The following is a 21,300-nucleotide window of genomic DNA, read 5'->3' as shown; positions in this document are numbered from 1 at the left end:
ATAAAATGTTGTTATGAACAACATGAGACACTAATACAATCTAATTCTTGAGTGTGCAGATGAAAAGGGCATAAAGTGTTCCAGGTCTAATTCACTTTCCAGTGAATAATATTGGCCTATTGTCAATTCTTTAAAACAAAGGAATATTGAAATCATATATTGATAACCTTCTACCTTCCATTCGTGAGCAAGTGGTGTAAGTGATACCTGAGTGAATTTGCTCAAGCCTTCTGTTTCTGTTCAGAAAGGGTATAGCACCAATGTGTATCTCTATCTTTTCCCATTTGTCTGTTTGTTTACATTATAAACGCTGAGTATTTGTAGGAGTAGCTTTTGCTCATCAGAACACTGGAATAACATGAACTAATTCTCCCAAGAAATATAGTACAGGAATATTATCCCAAACTTCTAGATAGGGAAACATGGTAACCCCAGTTCCTCCAATGGATTTTCCAAAAGCCACAACTGAAGTTAGCATCAGAGCCACCCTTAGAACACAAGCTCCTGGCTGCTAGTCCACTGGAGCATGCTTATTTGTGCTCATAACCAGCAACGAGATCAAATATGCAAGTCTCAATTATGCAAATCATAATTCTCTGCACTAACTACAATCAAAGTAATGAATTAATCATAATCTTCACTAACTAGAACTTGTTTAGTCTTTCCAGGTGGCAAGCTGCTCTAGGGCAACACCACTGGAATCTCATGTATCTTCTATTATTTGTAGCTCTTTTGTAATGTTTACAGAATATTATTTGCTTCATAATAATGCCAACTGTTTTCTCTCTCATGGTGCATTATGTCTTTGTTATTGCAACAGCTGTAGAAACATCAGGACAGATTTTCTACTGGTGAAATTCAGCATAAAGTCTATGGAGCCATGCTGATTTACACCAGGTGAGGATTTATCCTATGAGATTTAATTTGCATTGGCTGAAACTCAAAACTAGGCAAAAATGCACTCAGTCCACTCACCAAGAAAAATCCATTCCTAAATTCCAAGCTTGAAGACTCTCCTACAATCCTCCTCGCAAACTCTCTCTAATCTTACCTGCTGAAATGGAGTGATGCCAGCCCCTCTTTGTTGTGCTTATCAGTGGTGCTACCCATCTCCTGGCTGCTTGGATTAAAAATAAAATCTGAGCAAAGCTGCTGAATTTTGTCCTGCTTAAGCAAAGGTTTCTCTAACTTGCCTAAAACAGAGGTATCAGGTAGAGAAGAAGAATAGTCTTGTATTAAGGCACTGGACTGGGATTCAGGAGATCTGGCTTCAATGTCTGCCCCTGTCACAGACTTTCTATGTAAACTTAGACAAGGCAATTGATCTCTCTGAGTTTCAGCTGTCCATCCTATGAAACAGGGCTAATGCTATTTTTTTCATCTATTTAAATTGCAAACTCCTTGGCCAATTACTGTCTCTTACTATTTGTTTACTCATCCCCTAGCACAGTGGTGCTACACTTTTCTGCAATAATAATCATCATTACTGCCAGAGTGCTATGATGCAGAAACATAGAAAAATCACCATCAACACTAGACAAGCCCACTAGCACTTTAAAAAAAAATGGAGAGCAGAAAAGTGCTCCATGAGGCCAAAAGCAGTTATAAAGCCTGAGAGAGAAGGAATCTTATTCAAAGCTGGGCTTTATTTCCATGAAGGCCCTTAAGCTACTCCCTATTTAATTTAGTATCATGTTAATCTTTCACATTAAACTACTCTGTTTTGTTAAGCATGATAGACATAATGATCCCAAGTAACTGCTAACATGTTACTCTAATCCTAATGTACTCTTTGGCTTACTTACTTTTCCTTTGGCATATGTCACAACTGTGCTTGTATTGCTTCTGTTTCAAGTAATTTTCTGATTCTTATCTTTCTATTCAATTCCTATTGCCAATACTTTTATTATTGCTGGTATTAGCTTATTTCCTGTACTGGCTTTTATTCCTTGCTCTAATACGTACCTTTCTATATTGGCCTATGTCTTTCTGTTATCCATGAGTCATAGTCCAATCTTGTTTTTCCTCTACAAGAGTTTGTAGATCACTCTGCAGCAATGCTGGGGACGTGCAGTGAGGGATGTGACAAAGGTGCAGGACAATGACTGGTAGTCAGCAGTAAGAACTGCCCAGTCTCCAAGTCAGTGATCTGACCTCATCCAATGAACTGTGACAAAATGTGGGCTCTGCTTGTGCCAGCCTTAGAGACCAGTAATTATTCATCTAAATAATTGCAGTATCATGCAGTTGCTCATGTTTTGTTTTTAGCTTCATGAATTTCAGAGGAGAAAGGAAATGTATAGCCACTTTCATGAAGAACAAACAGATCACAATGAATAAAGGGGATATAAAATGTATAAAATAATCTGCATTCTTCTATCTAGACACCAATATGAAGATTTATGAAGATCTTTCCAAAGCCTTCTTGACAGTTTTAATTAAAATAAAGAAATCAGTGGCACTTTTCATTTTGGCTGTTGTAATGGGGATCAGAGGTTGTGTCTGAGTTTACATCTAGTGAAAAATCACCCAAAGCCTTGATAAACCAAGTTTCATCTCATTAGCTTAATTGTCCCCACAAATGCAAATAGAAAGAAACTGGATGCCAGCCCCTTTTCTCAACAGAAAATGCTATAGAATTTTGGTAAATGGCCATATTAGATATAAGTAATACCAGTTAACCTCTAAGCATGGAGATAAATTCCCACTGCTAAAATGCTAGAAACAATTAGGAACAAAATCTCATCTTCTGAAACTAAAAGAACATCATCATGACAAAAGTAATGTCATTATTTTTTTTAATTGTTCTTTTGTATATTATTACCAATATCCTATATTGCTAGTATACACAAATAAATCTTTTTTTTTGGGGGGGGGGGGGGGGGCTTTTTATTTAGCCTGGAGAATGAATCTAGACTGCTCAGTTTCACTCCTGCGGTTTCTTGTACTTCAGTACAGTTGTGTTATGTTTCAGTTCAACAGTGGAGTGAGAGCATTTCAATAGCATTTCAATTAAAACAGCTGTTTTCACTGAAATAGAATTATTTTATGACACATTTCTATTCTTATTAGGGCTTCTCACCTGATCTTTGGACATTATGAAGGTTTTTAATATCGCTCTCTTCTCCTCAATATCATCTACTACTTTCAGATTTAAAAACCCAATCTCTCCAAACCATAGAAATGTAAGTCTGGAAGGGACCTCAAGAGATCATCTAGTGTAATCCCCTGCACTAAGATAGGACCTAAGTATTCTTACACCATCCCTGGCAGTGTTTAAATTGAATTAAGACAGGGTAATTTAGAGTAAAATACATCATAAGGATGATATAATTATCCAAAATCCAAACACTGTAAATCCAGGAAATTTAAAACTCAACTGATGTTATGCAGTTATCGTAAGATTGTGATTAAGGTATTTTCATACTTTTGTATCAGGTTACATTAAACAACATTAAAAGTCACATTTTCTCCCTCATGTTGTAATTAAAGGGCACAACTGAAGTTACCCAAAGATTGAATTGCTTGAGTGCCTTCACTGCACTGTAGGTCTGAATTATTTAAAAGTTAAGGTTAACTCTGAATTTCCTGGGATCATAGTGCTTAGTATGGGCACCCACAATTTTAAACTGGGAAAAAAAGAAGAATTCCTTCTTTATTCTGGTTAATCAGGCACAAATCCTTTACATGTGGACATCCTAAGTCTGATCCAGCAGTATATACATTCGGAGTATCCTGAAATAAGACTAATAATTTTTTAAAAAAAAAGCCCAACAAAATCTCCAAAAGACTTCTGCCATCCTCGTGCAAGTTACTCAGAAGGAGATTTCCAAATGGACAAAACAGGTGTCCTATTCCCACTGAACATCAATAGCAGCTGGGAATATAATTCTCATTAGTGCCCATGAAAATCTCCCCCATTAATCTGTTTCAAAGTAAAATGTGAATAACAATAGCTACTTACCTCTTCAGAAGGATTAAAAGGCTTAATTAGTTAACACATTAAATGTGACCATTATTGTTACCATCAATCAATAAAAATAATAACTTGATGATCACAGTTAGTTTCAAGTGTTTTATTTCTCCTTCCTTACCTGCTGCCAGGTATTCCCACAGTCAGATGTTATGTACATTTCTTCTTTATACTCAACAAGCTGAGAGCCCAGATTACCTGGACACAAAGAAAGCATACAAACAAACAAACAAACAAAAGGTGAAGCTTGCATTTAAATAGTACCTCTCTCATTATATAGTCACCTCTCCTTAGCAAAATAATCAGGAAAAAAGATGAAGATTAAATCAGTGGGACAAATTCTGCTCTGGGATCCTTTACTGGCTCTAGGCTGGTTTCAATGAGAGTTACAAGTTCACACTGGCCCTAGATGATGAAGTAGAATTATTTTATTTTCAGCAGTAACAATAGTTAATATAAGCTGTGCTTTTATTATGCATTTTAATGGCAACATTATTGTTTGTTGAGAGATGAATAGTAAATGCAGGATGAGAACAATCAAGTTAATCCATCTGATTGAAATTGACTGCTCTGAGTAGTAACAGCACAGTTTGTGAGAGGCTGTGTCATCTTCTTTCTTATTTCTCTCACCTTCTCCCTGACCCAACAACTTTCTCCCTGCACCTGGATTCTCTCGCTTTCTCTCTCTCTCATTCCTCATTCTAATTAGAGCCCATCTCCAACTCTACTGCTCCTGTGGGATGAACATTGAGAGAAGCTGCTTCTGCAAAAGTGCCAGATTGCTGCCACTCACCAGATAGCTCGCCACTCTAGGCTCCATACTTTATCTAACCACCTACTATAGTTTCTCCTATTCCTATCTTGGGGGAGGGGTTGTTGGGGGGTAGCAGAGTAGAACACATTCACATCATGAGTCCCAACCACCTCTAAGTCTACGTCTAGACCGCAGGCTTCTTTTGGAAGAAGCTTTTCCAGAAGAGACCTTAAGAAAAAACTTCTTCCGAAAGAGAGTGTCTACGCTGCAAAAGCGCATCGAAAAAGCGATCTGCTTTTTTGAAAGAGAGCTTCCGCATTGATTGGATGCTATCTCACATTTAAACTGTGATTACTATGGTCACCAGGGCACCTGTACTTTTTCCTCTTTCCTCTTCTTTTGAAAGAATTCCATCTTCCTTGTCCACACACCCCTTTTTCCGAAAGAGCTCTTTCGGAAAAAGGCTTCTTCCTCATAGAAAGAGGATTACCAATGCTGGAAAACCCCTCTGTTCATTCAATTTCCTTTCGAAAGAATGCGATTACAGTGTGGACGTAATTGAAGTTTTTTTGGAAAAATGGCTGTTTTTTTAAAGCTCTCTGTAGTGTAGACATACCCTAAGAGTTCACCAATTTACTTCTTTTTTGACACATTGCCCCACAACGGCATCTCCATTAAACTTAGGAAAATGGTCAGTCCCTAAGGATTAAAAATTGCCTCTTGCTGATTCTTCAATAAACTACATTTAGTGCTATTATTTATTAGTATTATTATAGTATCCCTTTGATCTGCCCTTTAGTTATCAGAACCGATTGTGCCAGATGCTATATACACATATAACAAAAATAGATTCCTGTTTAAGAGAGCCTGCAATCTAAGTATGGAACAGAATACAATAGGTGGATCGAGTTGGACAGGAGTAACACACGCTAACTGTGATTACTCCGATGGACATATTAAGAAATAATCACTATATTTGGCATACAAATCTCTAACTCAGGCTGTGTGAATAGTTTTTGAGGTTACCTTGGCAGAAGTTCCGCACAAAATTAACAAACAAAAATTAGTGATTTTTTTTAATTTAGTTTGTTCATGCTAAAATAAAAGGAAAATGAGCATTTATTCAAGATCTATGCCTTTGCAGCCCATTCTCTTGGTATACTTGATGCCAAATCTCTTACAGCATTACATAAAGTACCATTTTAACCTCTTTATTCATCTTGAACAACTGTTCATGTTTTTTTCTGGCTAATTATAGTAAGTGGTAGGAATATTAGAAGGAAGATTTATAGCACTTTAAAACAATAGTTTGGCATTTAAAAACTGTGTAAATTAAAAAAAAAGATTCTGAACTAGGATCATATTTCTTATTCTGAAACAGGCAAAAAGCTGCTCGGCATTTTGACAATAAACAATGGAGAGCAGCAGCTAGTCTTCAGACGACTGCTAAGCAACCTTGGGGCATAAGATTTCAACAAGTACAGTTCTGAATGCACATCTCCATCATGTGATAAGCTGTTCTTCAAATAGCAAAGCGTTAAACTGCCACATTATAGTAAACTAGAAGAGAAGTGATCCCAGTTTGCTTTTGTACCCAAGTGATACTATTGAGTGGATTTTGCCTTAAATGTATGATTTGTATGTTCTTATGGAAAAAAGATGAATTATGTCAGATATTTTTAAGTAAAAGAGACATAAGAAAGGAATACACTTGAGATTAGTATAGTATTGTGAAATTTTACTAATCTGCTATATAAACAAATGTGTTAGATATAAAAAACTATATATTTAGAGTTTATTCAGGAGGAAAGAGACTTGAGAGACTGACAGAAAACACTGCCCAAAGTTATATGCAGAGCCCTACAAATCCATGGATATCTGCTTTGTACGTGCAGGTATCCACATCAGTGGATGTAAAGGCAGATAATACAAAGCTCATTTTTGCAGCTACAGATGTAGATACAAATTTTGTATCTAGAACCCTGAAAATTTATATCTGCAGACATCTGTGGATGTGGATGCAGATATCCGTGGATCATTTTAGCAGATGCAGATGTGTATGCAGGGCTCTAGATATATGTTCCACTTAGACCATCAAGATTATGAATACTTGGCTCTTTAACAGGTTAACTTTACATTATTTAATCCAAATTACAGCTAAAATGGCTTCATAAAATTCTTTATATCAGAGAATTTGTGGCAGCTGGCCTAATATTGGCATTTGGCAGGGGCTGTAACTGATGCTTCACATCATCACCAATCCCCCCTTTAACCTCACTTCATCTTGAAAAAAAAATCAAATACAACAAAACAACCCATCCAATTCTTTGAGAGGAAATCTCCTTCTTGACCCTTACAAAGAAAGTTGGCAGACTTCAATTTCTATTTTAAGTTTGAAGGATAATAACATATTGTAAGCATTTTCCACAGCTGTTTAGCTATTTAAATTTTCACATTAATAGGAAAATATAGTGGGGATCAGACAAGTATTTAGTTGAGAGTAGACTGTTATATTCAATGTGCTAAAGGATTATAAACCGTTAAAACACAGATTGTTACCATCATATGTCAAATTGGGTAAAGTACACATTCTCAAATTAACAAAACATACCTGTTCGGACTATTCATTTTCTTCACATATTCATTAATTACTTCATTCATAACAAGACTTATTCAAATATCTAAAGCACTGGATTTTAACTCTAGTAAGTTCTCAAGCAGCATTTTTCTTACTTTGCCTATTTGTAAATTTGGATGATTATTGATGGAAATATTTTTGTCTGTGGATGTATGGTGAAATCTAAGTTTACTGACATTTACTGATAAAACTAGTCTACTGGCAATCACCTGAGATAATGAAGCATGAAATTTGATTACTCTATCCATGTTGGGCTGAATTCACTTTCCCATGCATAATGCTCAACTAACCAAACTTTGTAAGGGTGAATTGCATGTAGGATTTGTGATTAAGGGAATAAATTCAGGATCAGAGATCAGTCATGTGTTTAGTTCCCCCTGGACATTATGAGATGGAAAAGAGTCGCCCTGTCTACTACTTGTGTTGTGTGCTAAGTCCAGCAAAAACTACAGGACTCTGGAAGATAAAGTGAAGGAATTGGGGTGCAGTTGTGTTCCTGGCCATCCTCTAAGTTGTGGGCTTAGGACTACAGAGGGACTTGCACATCTTGGAGATGAGTGCATTGCTGTGAATATGGTGTCAATGGGAGGGCTTTAGCTACCTCAATCATGAGATGCTCTTCTGGAAAGAAGGTCTGCTAGGAAGAGATGGGATCTGACCATCTTTGCACCAGTGTACAAACCTAGTGAGGAAGCTTTAAACTAGGTTCAAAGGAGGCAGGTAACAAAAACTCATATATGAGTATAAAAAAGGTAACTTTAACAGAGAGCTAGATGTTGGGAAAGAAATGGAAAATTACAACAGGGTAAAGGTGCAACAAAGAGGGCAATCAAGGGGGAATCAACTCAACATCTTAGATGTCAAATGCAACCATTATGGGGAATTAACAGAAAGAACTGGGAGCATTAATATGTAAGCTAAATTATGCCTTAATTGGCATCACAGAGACTCATGGGATAAATCTTATGACTGGGATATTGATATAGAGGAGTATAGATTCTCCAGGAAGGAATAACAAGATAAAAAGGGAGCAGGTATTGCATTACACATCAAGAGGTCAAAGACGATGTAAAAGGTAGGCTAGTTAGACATCCCTGGATAAAAACAAAAGGGATAAAATGTAGGGGTGATGCTCTGGCAGGAGACTGCTACACACCACCAAATCAGGAAAAAGGGGTGAATAAGGCATTTCTAGAAGAAACAACAGAAATATCCAAACCACAAAATTGATAGTAATGAGTGATTTTAATTACCAGACATCTGTTGGAAAAGTAATACAGCAGGAAATAAAAGTTCCAGTAAATTCTTGGAGATATTGGGACAACATTTTGTTTCAGAAAGTAGAGAAAAATAAAGGGAATAGCCATTTTAGCCATTTTAGCCTTGTTTATGACCAAAGAACTGCTAGCAAATGAAGGCAAAAGGCAGTTTGCATGAAAGTGATAATGAAATTATCATGATTGATCATGACAAGTAGATTTAGCAGACTCACAGAACTGATAGGTAAGATCGCACAGGAAGAAAATCAAAAGGAGAAGCTGTTTGAGAAATCTGATATTTTCTCAAGAAGACAAGATTAAAGGCACAATTCCAAATTATCTCAAAGAAAAAATAGGAAGAATAGAAAAAGACCAACATGGCTGCATCAAGAACTGTTTAATGACCTGAAATAATAATAATAAAAAAGTCTCCTACAAAAGGAGAAAGCATGGACAAATTACTGAGGAGAACAAAGGAGTAGCACAAACATGTAAGGACCAAGTTCAGAAAGGCAAAGGCACAAAATAAGTTACACCTAGCAAAGGAAATAAAAAGCCAACAAGAGGAGGTTCTTTAAACACATTAGGAGTGAGAGAAAAATGAAGAAAAGTATAAGTTCTCTACTTAAGAGGTAAGGTAAACTAGTAATGACAGTATCAAGAGGACTAAGCTGTTTAATGCCTGTTTTTTCAATCTTCACTAAAAAGATTAATGGTGATACACAACAAAATTAATATTAAAAAAAAATGCACAAGCCAAAATAGGGAAAGAACAGATTAAATTTTTTTTAGATAAGTTAGATGTATTCAAGTCAGTGGGGCCTGATAAAATTCATTCTAAGAACTTAAGGAACTAGCTGAAGCTAGCAAGCTAGTTTGGAGCCATTAGCAATTATCTTTGAAAACTCATGGATGATGGGCAAGGCCCAAGAGAATTGGACAAGGGCAAACATAATATGTATCTTTTAAAGAGGGGATACAGAGGACCCGGGGACCTTAACTTCAATACCTGGAGAAATACTGGAATAAATACATTATTCCAAAATAACACAGTCTGTGTCTACACTGCAAACAGTTATTTTGACATAATGTCAAAATAATGTCAAGCTGGAGGACTTCTTACTCTGACTCCCGTAACCTTCATTTTACGAGGAGTAAGGAAAGTCAGAGGAAGAGTGCTCTTCTTTGAAATTCCTGCTGTGTAGACAGCACCGAAAGCCAAAACAAGCTATTTCAACTTCAGCGACACAGTTGACATAGCTGAAGTTGAGTAGCTTATTTTGGCTTTAGTCCCACTGTGTAGATGTGCCCTTAGAGGATAATAGGATTTTTAAGGAATATCTAGCATGGATTTGTCATGGCTAACTAACCTAATTTTTTCTTTGACAGTGTTATTGGTCTGGTTTATTGGATGGGATGAAGTAATAGATACAATAGGTCTTGCTTTTTGTAAGACTTTTGATACTGTCCCAGATGGCTAGATGAAATTACTATAAGGTAGTTGGATAACAGGTTGAGAACTACTCTTAGAGGATGGTCTTTCAACAGTTTCCCATCCCCCTCACACACACACATACAATACCCTAGCCAGCTCTTGCACCCTCCTTCCTGGCCAAATCCTCTCACCCCAAGCCTTCCCCTGCACTTAGTGAGGCCACCAGCCACCAAATTGAGAGAGTGTAACTAATGCGGCTCTGGCAGGGTCATGCCTGGGTCTGGCACTTTTCAATATTTTTTATTAATGACTTGGATAATGGAGTGAAGAATACGCTTATAAAATTTAAAGATTACTCCTGGATAGAAGGATAGCAAGCACTTTAAAGGACAGAATTATAATTCAAAATGACCTTGACAAACTGTTGAGCCAATCTGAAATCAACAAGATGAAATTCAATAAAGGTCAGTACAAAGTATTTCACTTAGGAAGGAAAAATAAAATGCACACATAAAATAACTGGCTACTTACCTTTCATAACTGTTGTTTTTTTAGATGTGTTGCTCAAGTCCATTCTATGTAGGTGTGTGCACGCTGTGTGCACAGATTGTTGGAGAGTGTTCCCTGAGCTGCACCCATTGGGCCAGCAGGGGAGCCCCCTAGACTGGTGCTATTGCAACGTATATATACCTCTGCTGGCCCTCTACCCCCTTAGTTCCTTCTTGCTGGAAGGCTCTGATGCAGGAGAGATGAGTGGGATGTGAAATGGACATGAGCAACACATCTTGAAGAATAGTTACGAAAGATAAGTAACCATTTTTTCTTCTTCGACTGCTTGCTCATGTCCATTCCAAATAGGTGACTCCAAAGCCAAACCCAAGGAGAAGGGGTTGGAGACAGACTGCAACACTGCCCTGCCCATCCCCGCGTCATCCCTGGCCTGCTGCAGTATGGCAAAAGCGTGCACTGACAACCAGGTGGCTGCCCTGCAGATCTCTACAATGGGCTCCTGGGTCACGAAGGTGGCAGAAGAAGCTTGAGCCCTGGTTGAATGGGCCATAATGGACAGAGCTGGCACGTACGCTAGCTCATAGCACTCCCTGATACAGGAAGTGATGCAAAATGAAATATGCTGGGCTGACACCGGCAGGCCCTTCATCCTGTCAGCTATGGACATGAATAACTGGTGGGACTTCCAAAAAGGTTTTATCCTGTCTAAATAAAAGGCCCAGGCTCACCTAACATCTAAGGTGTGTAGAGCCTATCTGTCCCAGAACCATGAGGTTTTGGATAAATAACCAGAAGAAATATATCCTGATTAATGTGACCACCTTGGGCAAAAATGCAGGGTATAGGCGAAGTCTAACCTAGTCCTTGAGAAAGATCGTATATGGAGGGTCTACTGATAAACCCCGCAGCGCTGAGACCTTCCTGGCAGAGGTAATGGCCACAAGGAAGAACACCTTCCAGGACAGGTGCAAAAGGGAGCATGTTGCCAGTGGTTCGAAATGGGGGGCCATGAGCCTAGTGAGTACTAGGCTAAGGCCCGAATGGGGCAGGGGCTTATGAGGATATACCCTGTCCAACCCCTTAAAGAAGCGATGCACCATAGGGTCTGCGAAAACAGACTAATCCCGTGACTCCGAGTGCAAAACCAAGATGGCCACCAAGTGCACCCAAACCGAGGAGGGGGCAAGGCCTTGGGTTCTAAGGTCCAGGAGGTAATACAAAAATAGCTGGGAATGGGGCATTCATGGGGGCAAAGGATGAAGCACTTCCACTTTGCCAGGTAATAGGCCCTCGTAGAAGGTTTATGATTCCCCAAAAGAACCACCTGAACTTGTTCCGAGCTCTGCCTCTTCATGGTGGTCAGCCACAGAGCTTCCACGCCATGAGGTGTAGGGACCAGAGGTTCGAATGGTGAAGCCTGCCAAACTCCTGAGAGATCAGTTCTAGGTACAGGGGGAGGACTAGGAGCTGCTCCACCAAGAGTTCAAGCAGGGCCAGGAACCAATGCTGGTGGGGCCACACCCGGGCTATCAATATCATGGAGGCATGGAACTCCCTGACACTGAGGATCATCCTGTGAATCAGAGGGAATGGAGGGAAGGCATACAGCAGGCCCCGGGGCCAGGAAACCAAGAGTGCCTCCCCCAGAGACCCCGGGTTGTGGTTGAAGATGGAGCAAAAATGGGGGTACTTCCTATTGCCTCAGGTTGTGAACAAGTCCAGGAGGGGAAACCCCCACTCTTGGAAGATGGGCAGGGCACATCTGCCCTGAGGGACCACTTGTGCCCCTCAAAGGATCTGCTGAGGTGATCTGCCAATATATTCTGGGCCCCAGGGAGGTAAGAGGCTACCACACAAATGTCATTAGCTACACAGAACTCCCAGAGGAGGAAGGCTTCCCAACACAGAGGGTAAGAGTGGGATTCACCCTCTCTGTTTATATAAAACATCGCTGTGGTGTTGTCCATCAAAATTGAATTGTGCTTGTTTCAAAGCTGTGGCAGAAAAACACTGCACACAAGGCGAATAGCTCTCAGCTCTCCAAAGGAAGAGATCCCCGATAAACCACATACTTTGAGTGTGATTTCTGGGAGAGCATCACCACCAGTGCCGCAGCCACAGCCGGTGCCAGTACCGGCATTGATGTGTGTGCTGACAAGTGCAGCATCGCACATGCTGCCAGGCCTGAAGTCCTCAGAGAAGACGCAGCTGGTGCCAACCTCGATGACTGTCTGCCAGAGGTGAGAATCCCTGTGCCAATGTCTAGCCCCACACTCCCGGCTGGGAAAGCAGAGGTAAGAAGTCACAGGGGACTGGTAGGGTGCTGTGCAGAACTAAGGGGTCTGATTTCAATCCTCCACACTCTCCTTTGTTGGTGGAAGCACTCCAGTGGAGGACATGCATCACCGACAGAAGGGGACTAGTATAAACATCAGCCCCATGCAGTAATTAACATGGTGGCTCTGTCAACTTAACAATGGTTGACTTAAGAGTGCAGTGCAGAAACAGCTTTACATGGTGGAATGTTTCCTTTCTGCATGCATCGGTGACATAACTATAGTTTTCTGCCGCATTTCCAACTCTAAGCTTTCACTGTGATTGCTGATTTCATTTTCTTAAACCTAGAACAGTTTTACCTTAAAAGCAAATAATCATCTTCTGCAATTGCATTTGAGCTCAACTACTCTTCTAATTGGAGAGTTTTCCTAATGTCTAACCTAAATCTCACTTGTTGCAGATTAAGCCCATTACTTTTTGTCCAACGTTCAGTGGATGTGGACAATAGGTGATCACCGTCATCTTTATAACAGTCTGGAACAGATGTGAAGACTGTTACCACATCTTGCCACACTCTTGTTTTCTCGAGACTAAACCGGTCCAGTTTGTTTATAGATCAAGTTTTCTAAATATTTTCACAGTTTTGCTTTTTCCTTCTCTGCGCTTTCACCAATTTGTTCACATCTTTCCTGAAGTTTGGTGCCCACAGTGCTCTAGCCAAATCCCAGTGCCAGATAGATCAAGACAGTGACTTTCAGTGCCTTACATATAACAAAAGACAGAACTATGTAGCACTTTAAAGACTAACAAGATGGTTTATTAGGTGATGAGCTTTCGCGGGCCAGACCCACTTCCTCAGATCAATATGTGGAAGAAAATCGGCACAACCATATATACCAAAGAATGAATAAAATCTATGCAACATTCCTAGTGAATTAAAGCACAAATGTTCTCACCTTCCTTTTGGGTAACTGTGCATACTTGGTATCATGTAATGTCTGTTACACCCAATATAAAACAATGAAAAAAAAGGACAGTAGCAAAACTTGAATATGCTAAGGAGGGAAAATACAATGTGCGTAGGACACACACACACAAAACTCCAAACAGAGAATAATTTGAAAGACAGGTGAGTCAAAGGGAGCCTGGGGCAGCTCCAGGGAATAACCACCATCTCTTATTTTTTTTCTTGGGAGTTATGCAGCATGTTTGTTCACAGCTAACTTTCAACATCTCTTCCACCCCACACTACCTGATCTTTTTTTCATCCAGAATCTCTATGCAAGCATTTTATACAAAATGGAAGAGCTTCAACAAAAGAAATGGAGTGAGACCCAGCATAGAATTGTGTAGCGAGTAGTGCACTCATTGGGAAGGGTGGGAACTGGGATCATATCCCTAATCCACAGCAAGTATTCAAACTTGGTCTCCGAGAGCCCTGAGGAGAACCCTAACTGCTGGGGGAAATGTTACAAGGTGGAGGAAGTGGAGGCAATTAATTTGGCTAATTCTTGTCAAATTCACAAATAGTTTATTTGCTGAAAATGCCATTTCAGTTAACACAAAACTATTTGTCCAAAAATCCCTCACTGCTATAGTCATAAATATTAACCACTCACCCACAGTCTAAGGTTCAATGAATACAATTCATACACACAAACAGTTGCAGCACTGCCCATGTCTTCCACTCGTCTAGTGATTCAGACCAAATTCTGCCCCTGGCTACATCAGAGTAAATCTGGAGTAACTCCACTGGATCACAGCAAAAACAAGTATTTTCATTTACTTCAGTGGTGTCTGGATCAGGCCATGTGCACTGTCTGCACTCAAATAATAGCCCTAATAATTCTCTAATAGCTGGAACTTGAGGTATAGAGGTTCACATTCTTTTGAAAAGATATATATACACATTGCCTCTGGTGCCTCAGGCTTAACTTAAAATATCATATAAATCTTTCTCAGCCAATCAAAAAGGTATACTAGTAGGCCTACCCCCTAGCCTGAATTATCGCAAATGAAAAGTTCCCTCAATTTTAGTTTCTGTTCCTCTTACACAAATTAATACTTGGAGCATCGCTGACACCCTTTCCATAACCCAAGCCTGTGTGCGACACTTTTGTTTATTTTATTTTCAAGCCATTTTAACTTCTCAGTGTTACATTTTCCAAACGTGTGTTATGTAATTAATTATTTAATTAATTACTTTTCTGATCTTATTTTCTCATCTACATTATGGAAGACGCGCTTAACATGCAAAGAAATGGGTACCCAAATGTAACACACAATGGGATAGTTTTAAATTCTTCAAATATGAGGTTTCCCCTCCCAAAATTTAGCAAACTTCCTCTTCTGGAAGCTTCTGTAATGTGTCTAACACACAGCTTAAATAGTCATGATTTATTTCAAGCTATGGCTAGCTAACGAATACTTTTTTATTTCAAAACTAATTGTCACAGCATAGAGTAATAAGGCAAAACAATTTTTGGTCAAATGAGACTGCTCCAGCCAAGTGTTATTTGTTTGGCAATAGGAAGTTTTGTTTATAACATGTGTTTTGGGGGAGGGGGTACATATCTTACAATGTCTAGAGGAAGAGAAATTCTGAGGGTCCCCAGAATCTATATGTGTCAGTAAAAGTCAAACATCTGTCTGTTCTTTTTTCCTTAATATGAATGGTGCCATAACATGCAACCTACATTCATGAAGACATGAACATCAATCTGTTTACAGCACATCTGGATCAGAGATGACAAAGAGTAACTTAACCATTTAGCAAAGCAAGTGAAGTACTCAATATATATTTTAATTAACCCTGCAATTTGTTCAAGAATGCAGTGTGCACTAGTAGCTTGATTTATTATCTGGAAAAGAGGCTGAGAACAGAAAGACAGCATACTAGAATCTGAAAATGTACACTTTTAGTATTTTTTGCAGAAGAATCCTTCACAGGTTTGAGGCTGAAAGTAAAAATTTACACATCAATTGCAGCATGTTGAATAGAAGCTTTTGCCAAGATAAAATGCAGTAAAATCAAATATAAATGTAAAAGCCTATTACATTCCTTAAAGAGAGCAGCAGAGTTATTTAAATATAATGTTTTAATGTGCAGCTATTAAATTTAATATTTTGTCTGCATAATTTACATACATTTAACTGCTAACAATATTTATTTATCAGAACTATATATGAAATTTTAATAAAGTAGAATTTTCATTCTGTAAATTACAAATGCTGAGGCTTGAAATGATGCAATGTTAACATCCTATAATTCCCAAGCATTCTAGGTATGCATGCTGTTCTCTACTTAGTTATAATTATTTGAAATTAAAATAAACGTGCAATTCCATATCCTGAACTGTATGATTTGCACACCAACATTCCATTCCTTCTCTCATTAAATTTAATGGTATTATTCAGATTTATTTCATTCAGAGCATGATGTATCCCAAACACCCACACTGTCCTTACTGATTTGCATATGTTCATCAATTCTCTGACCAGGCCACTAGGGAAATATAGTCTGTCTCAGGGTATAAAGTATTTCTGATGAGAAATGTGTTTATTGTACAAATTTTGCCAGATAAAACTGAACACCTCATTTCATTGCTTTGTGCACCAGCAGAGTTGCCAATTTTCTAATGGAACAAATTGGAACACCTTTGTCCTACTCCTGCCCTACCCTTCCCCGAGGCCCTGCCCTCACCCTTTCCCTTCTCCAAGGCCTTGCCCTCTCACTTCATCCCCCTTCCCCCTCCTTCACTTTCACCAAGCTGGGGCAGGTCATTTGAGGTGGAGGAGGATATGAGGGCTCCAGCTTGGGGTGCAGTTTCTGGGGCAGGGCCAGAGGTGATGAGTTTGGGACACAGAAGGGGGTCTCAGGGCAGGGATTGGGGTGCAGGGGGAGGTGTGAGGACTCTGGCTGGGAGTGAAGGCTCTAGGCTGAAAATAAGAAGTTTGGGGTGCAGGAGGGGTTGCGGGCTGGAGCTGAAAGATTTGGGGTAAAGGAAGGGGCTCGGGGTTGGGACAAGGGGTTGGGGTGTGAGATTGGATGCGCGATCTGGATGGTGCTTACCTCAGGAAGTTCCTGGGAAGCAGCTGGCAGGTCCCTGCAGCTCCTAGGTGGGAGGCCAAGCAGATGCCACACTCTGCCTGTGCTCACAGGCTGCCCTGCAAATCCCATTGGTAGCATTTCCTGGCCAATGTGAGCTGCAGAACTTGTGCACCGGGCACATGGAGCCACCCTGGTCTGCCCCTACATGTAGGAACCGCAGGGACCTGCCAGCCCCTTCCTGAGAGCTGTGTGGACCTAGAGGAGGTAGAGAGCATCAGCTTGCCTTAAGGTTGGCGGTGCTGAGTGTAGCCACCAGGAACCCTATTTAATCAGACATTCTGGTTTAAAACCAAATATTGGGCTACCCAATGAACCAGGTTTGAAAGACTAGATACTAAGTTAATACATGTTGGCTGACTCAGCCTTTCCTCTTCCCTGGTGCATTCGATTTGCTCTGGAGGGGGCTTTCAGAGGAGGACTCAAATACAAAGGTTTTCTCCCTGCTTACCTAGGATATCTACAATTCCATGGCATAGTCTATCATCCTATACATTTGCCCAGTATTCTTGGCCAAACTTTCCTCCCCTCCCATCCCATACTGTTTTTGTAGAGATGTCTGCCACCTGTGTTCTTGGTTGTTGCCTCGTGCTGCCAAAACAGCTGTATTTCAGATGTGTACTGACTCTTATATGCACTTAGAGCCAACTCCTTCAAACTGCTAATCATGGAAAATCCTTGTTCACAGATTTCAGTGGGATTATTCCTTGGAATAAGGACTAATCCATGGGTAAAGGTTATTAGGAATAGCCCCATAGCTTGGAAAGCATTTGAATTTGAACTAGACTCAATCAGGTCTAGTTCACGGTTTGGTCCATATCTTCAAAGCTCTCACAGAACTGGGCTCAAGGCATGTAGAAGATGGCCAACTGTGATTGATAGTTCTACTCCTGAGGCGCAGTAGAATTTTCCAAGCCAAGGGTACAGCTCCTCTCCGAAAGAGACAGCTCTTTCTCAGGGGTTGCTCTCAGAGAAGTCTTACCACCAATTCAAAGGGCACGGTGCACTTCCTCTTCCTACCTTTTCTGATACGAACCCACATTTAAAAAAATTAAACAAAAGCAACCCTACTAAACCCAAACACTACATTGCAGACATAGAGGGAGAGGTTGAGAAAAAGAATGAACCATGTGTAACCTATGCTTCATGCACTGGTAGAGGGTAATCGGATACTAGCGTGATGAGGGCAGTCACTTTGCTATAATACAATACAGTACATCTGGCAATAACTTGATTCCTATACTGTCATGATTGTCACTTTTACCTCATCTTTCAGGCTTTCGCTGTCATGGATATAGAAGTTAATAAATATTGTAAGATAATTATATGGGCATTAAGTATAAGGGGAAAAAAAGATTTGCTGCTCCACCACAGATTTCCTGTGTGATCTTGGCCAAGTCACTTAGAGTCACTGTGCCTCATTCCCCCACATGGAAAGCAGGGATAATGGTGCTTCCCTACTTCATAAGGGTCATTAGAACAAATACATTAAAGATATAATGACAGTGAGGGCCATATATGACTGATAGACAGCTAGATACACAAAATGCACCTGGCCACTTGTGATATTTGGGATTAAAAATTCCTTCCAATCACTGCAGGCTTCTTGTTGATAACCTCCTATTCACCAATTTGACCCATCACATTTGACCAGCCAAATTCAGTGGCAATGTTTATAATACAGTCATAATTATATCATTATTCAGGAGATTAAATGAGAAGTGCAAGAAACAACCAAGATAGTTGGGGGAAAAAAGCATTTTTGTGTATTTACCTGCCCCCATTATGAGCCCTGGTGCAGTGTCCTTGGTATGGACTGTTCCTGACACATATGGATTGTCTGCCCAGCGGAGATGGAGATGAAGATGGCAATCAGGCTTTAAGGAGAAGAGGAAAAACACAGTATTTTACAAGCTGTTAAGAGCAGTTCTCCTACTTTGGTAATTAATGCATAATCAGAAAGTAGCATGCAGTGATAACTGCCTTACAAAAAAGAGGGAAGAGACTAAATTTCACTAAGCAAGGTCCAGAATAAAATATTAGTTTGATGTATCTAGAGGGAACCAATTACCCTGGCTCTGTATATTTCTGTGCCCTTAAAACAAGGTCTGCAATTCAGAAAGAGACAGTGTGAAATTATAGCACAAAGTAACTTTCTGACAGAATGACTGCTGAGATCTTTTGAAGAGGCAATAAAATCACCAAAGATTTATTTGTTGTTGTTGGTTATCATCATCTCTCGGCTCCTTTTACGCATTTATCAGCTAACAGAGAATCAGATTAAAAACAACTATTTTACTGAAACATCTTCTGTCAGGGGAAAAAATCATCTGAAAAAATATTTTAAATGACGCTTTTGGAGTGAGTTTGATCGTATTACTCATTAATTAACTTACTGGTTTCTGCTCTTTCCGCAGTGGTACAGGAAGCTCAATATTCCTCCCCAACTAAAGTTAATGGAAGCATTGCTAAGGACTTCACTGAGAGATCATGCCCTAAGTGAGTCCCTGATCCAAAGTCCATTGAATTCAAGAGGAGTCCTCACTCTGATTTCAAGTGGCTTTGTATTGAGTCCTGGGGAATGAACCAAGTATTGCTGTAGCCTGGCCTTTTGAAGAGAGACAATATCTCCCCCAATTTCAGTCTTTTATTCCTACTATGCAGAGAGGGATAAAGATTAATCTGTGCCCCTGAGTTTGGACACATACTCTGGCCAAAAATGCAGCATTCTAAGAGTCCAGGGGAGTAGAGAGCCTGTAAGAAGGACACCGGGGATCTGCCTGTCAGTGCTGTCTCAACACTTATGGGTAGCTGGGGCATGTAAACAAACCACAGTAATTTTTGCTCATAAAAAGAAGTTTTTTGACAGCACTAGCCATTTGACTTACATTTCCAGGAGACTCTGTAACTTTCCCTCTCCCTCACCCATTGGGGCAATTGTGTTTTACCATTAAAAAACACGAACACAAAAACAGGAAAAAAAAAGTATTCGTATTTTTAATCCTATTGATGAAGTGCTCTCATTCCCACATCAGTTCACTGTGGTGTAAATTCATTAATAATTAATGAAGGACTGCCTTGAATCAGGATGCCTGGGCAGTCGGTTGGAGCACAATTGTCTCACACTAGTCAAATTAAGCCCCAACAGAAGAATGTGCAATGCTGCAAATGGAGCAAACCACAGATTAATTTGGCCCAATAACTTGTGAAAGCATCTTAAAGGTAGAGAAATGAAAGCATACATCCACATCTGGTGTAAATAGAGGGGAAGGTAGATTGCTTTAGATAACTTAACTACTGTTCACTTATTTATATTTCAACATATTCTACAAATAGTTCTTGTGCACATTGGAGAAAACAATAGGAATCATTAAAAGAAACCACTTACAGGTTTACAGTTGGTTGGTTTACCATTCATATCAGAGATTGGAGGGGTCAGATAGTCCCAGTCACGGCCTTTGTTGTAGCTTATTAGAGTCATAACTTTCCCATCAATTTTTTGATTGGCCAAAAAGACTCCTTTAACACCTCTGACCTGGAGCATAAAATTAAAGAGGGTTAATGACTAGCTTTCAAACACTTCCTCAGTATAGATAATTCCTGGTATAGAATCTCATTAGAAACTGAATATTCTAGCTATTTACTCTTAAAGGGGAAGAGAATGGACATTAAGAAAAAATAAGTGAGCTCGTACTTTTGGTTTCTGAATGTATTTCAAGACATTAGTAGAATGTCTACCCTATACATTTTTGACAACGTATATCACCATATTGCTTGTGCATCATGTGCATGCTTGATACTGAGTTGCACATTGGGATACTCACCTATGGTGCATTGACACAAGCACTCCTGGTGATTATGTACAGTGACAACTCAAGGAGCCATCTACTGCACTCTCTTTAGGGAAGTTTTGGAAATCCATGGTGGGCAGAACATACCACGCAGGGATGACTGGGAGCAAGAGGCCAAACTTCCCAGCTTGTAACTGATTACACCCAATGATGTCATCTATATCCTGTAATTTTCATGCTTTTTAAATAAAACTCCACAAACCCACTCTATTCTCACTGTCCACCATCTCTGACAGAAGCATAAAGCCAGCACAGCTCTACTGTTACCAAGAGCACTGAAAGCACAGGATGCATGCACTTCCGGTATTTGCAAAGCCACAAGAAGAACTGAATAAAAAAGAGCTGTGATGATTCCGTGGAGGACAGACTGCTGTGGGAGATAGCAAGAACCAATTCAAGTTTCTTGGGAGAATTCAGAGCAGCTGCAGATGGTGGACCCTCATTTCTGGGCCTGAGAAATAAGCACTGACTGGCGGGATCACATCACAATGTAGT

General features: G+C 39.8%; 1 protein-coding gene across 10 annotated transcripts in view; it reads right to left on the bottom strand.

Moving 5' to 3' along the window:
- SORCS2 (sortilin related VPS10 domain containing receptor 2) overlaps positions 1-21,300 on the bottom strand; it is a 929,896-nt gene that overhangs the window by 65,858 nt on the left and 842,738 nt on the right. For all 10 annotated transcript variants that reach the window (XR_012904391.1, XM_075930787.1, XM_075930782.1 and 7 more), the window contains 3 exons: positions 20,343-20,489; positions 18,729-18,831; positions 4,095-4,171 (listed from right to left, as the gene is read on the bottom strand). Coding sequence is in view for 9 of the 10 variants with exons in the window: in XM_075930787.1 (XP_075786902.1) it covers positions 4,095-4,171; positions 18,729-18,831; positions 20,343-20,489 (327 nt within the window). In the remaining variant the exon portion in view is untranslated. The remainder of the gene's footprint in view (positions 1-4,094; positions 4,172-18,728; positions 18,832-20,342; positions 20,490-21,300) is intronic.

Source organism: Pelodiscus sinensis, chromosome 5 (assembly GCF_049634645.1).
Source record: "Pelodiscus sinensis isolate JC-2024 chromosome 5, ASM4963464v1, whole genome shotgun sequence".
Taxonomy (NCBI): Eukaryota; Metazoa; Chordata; order Testudines; family Trionychidae; genus Pelodiscus; species Pelodiscus sinensis.
Note: the sequence above shows the minus strand (reverse complement) of the source record. Positions and strands in the feature narration are given on the sequence as shown.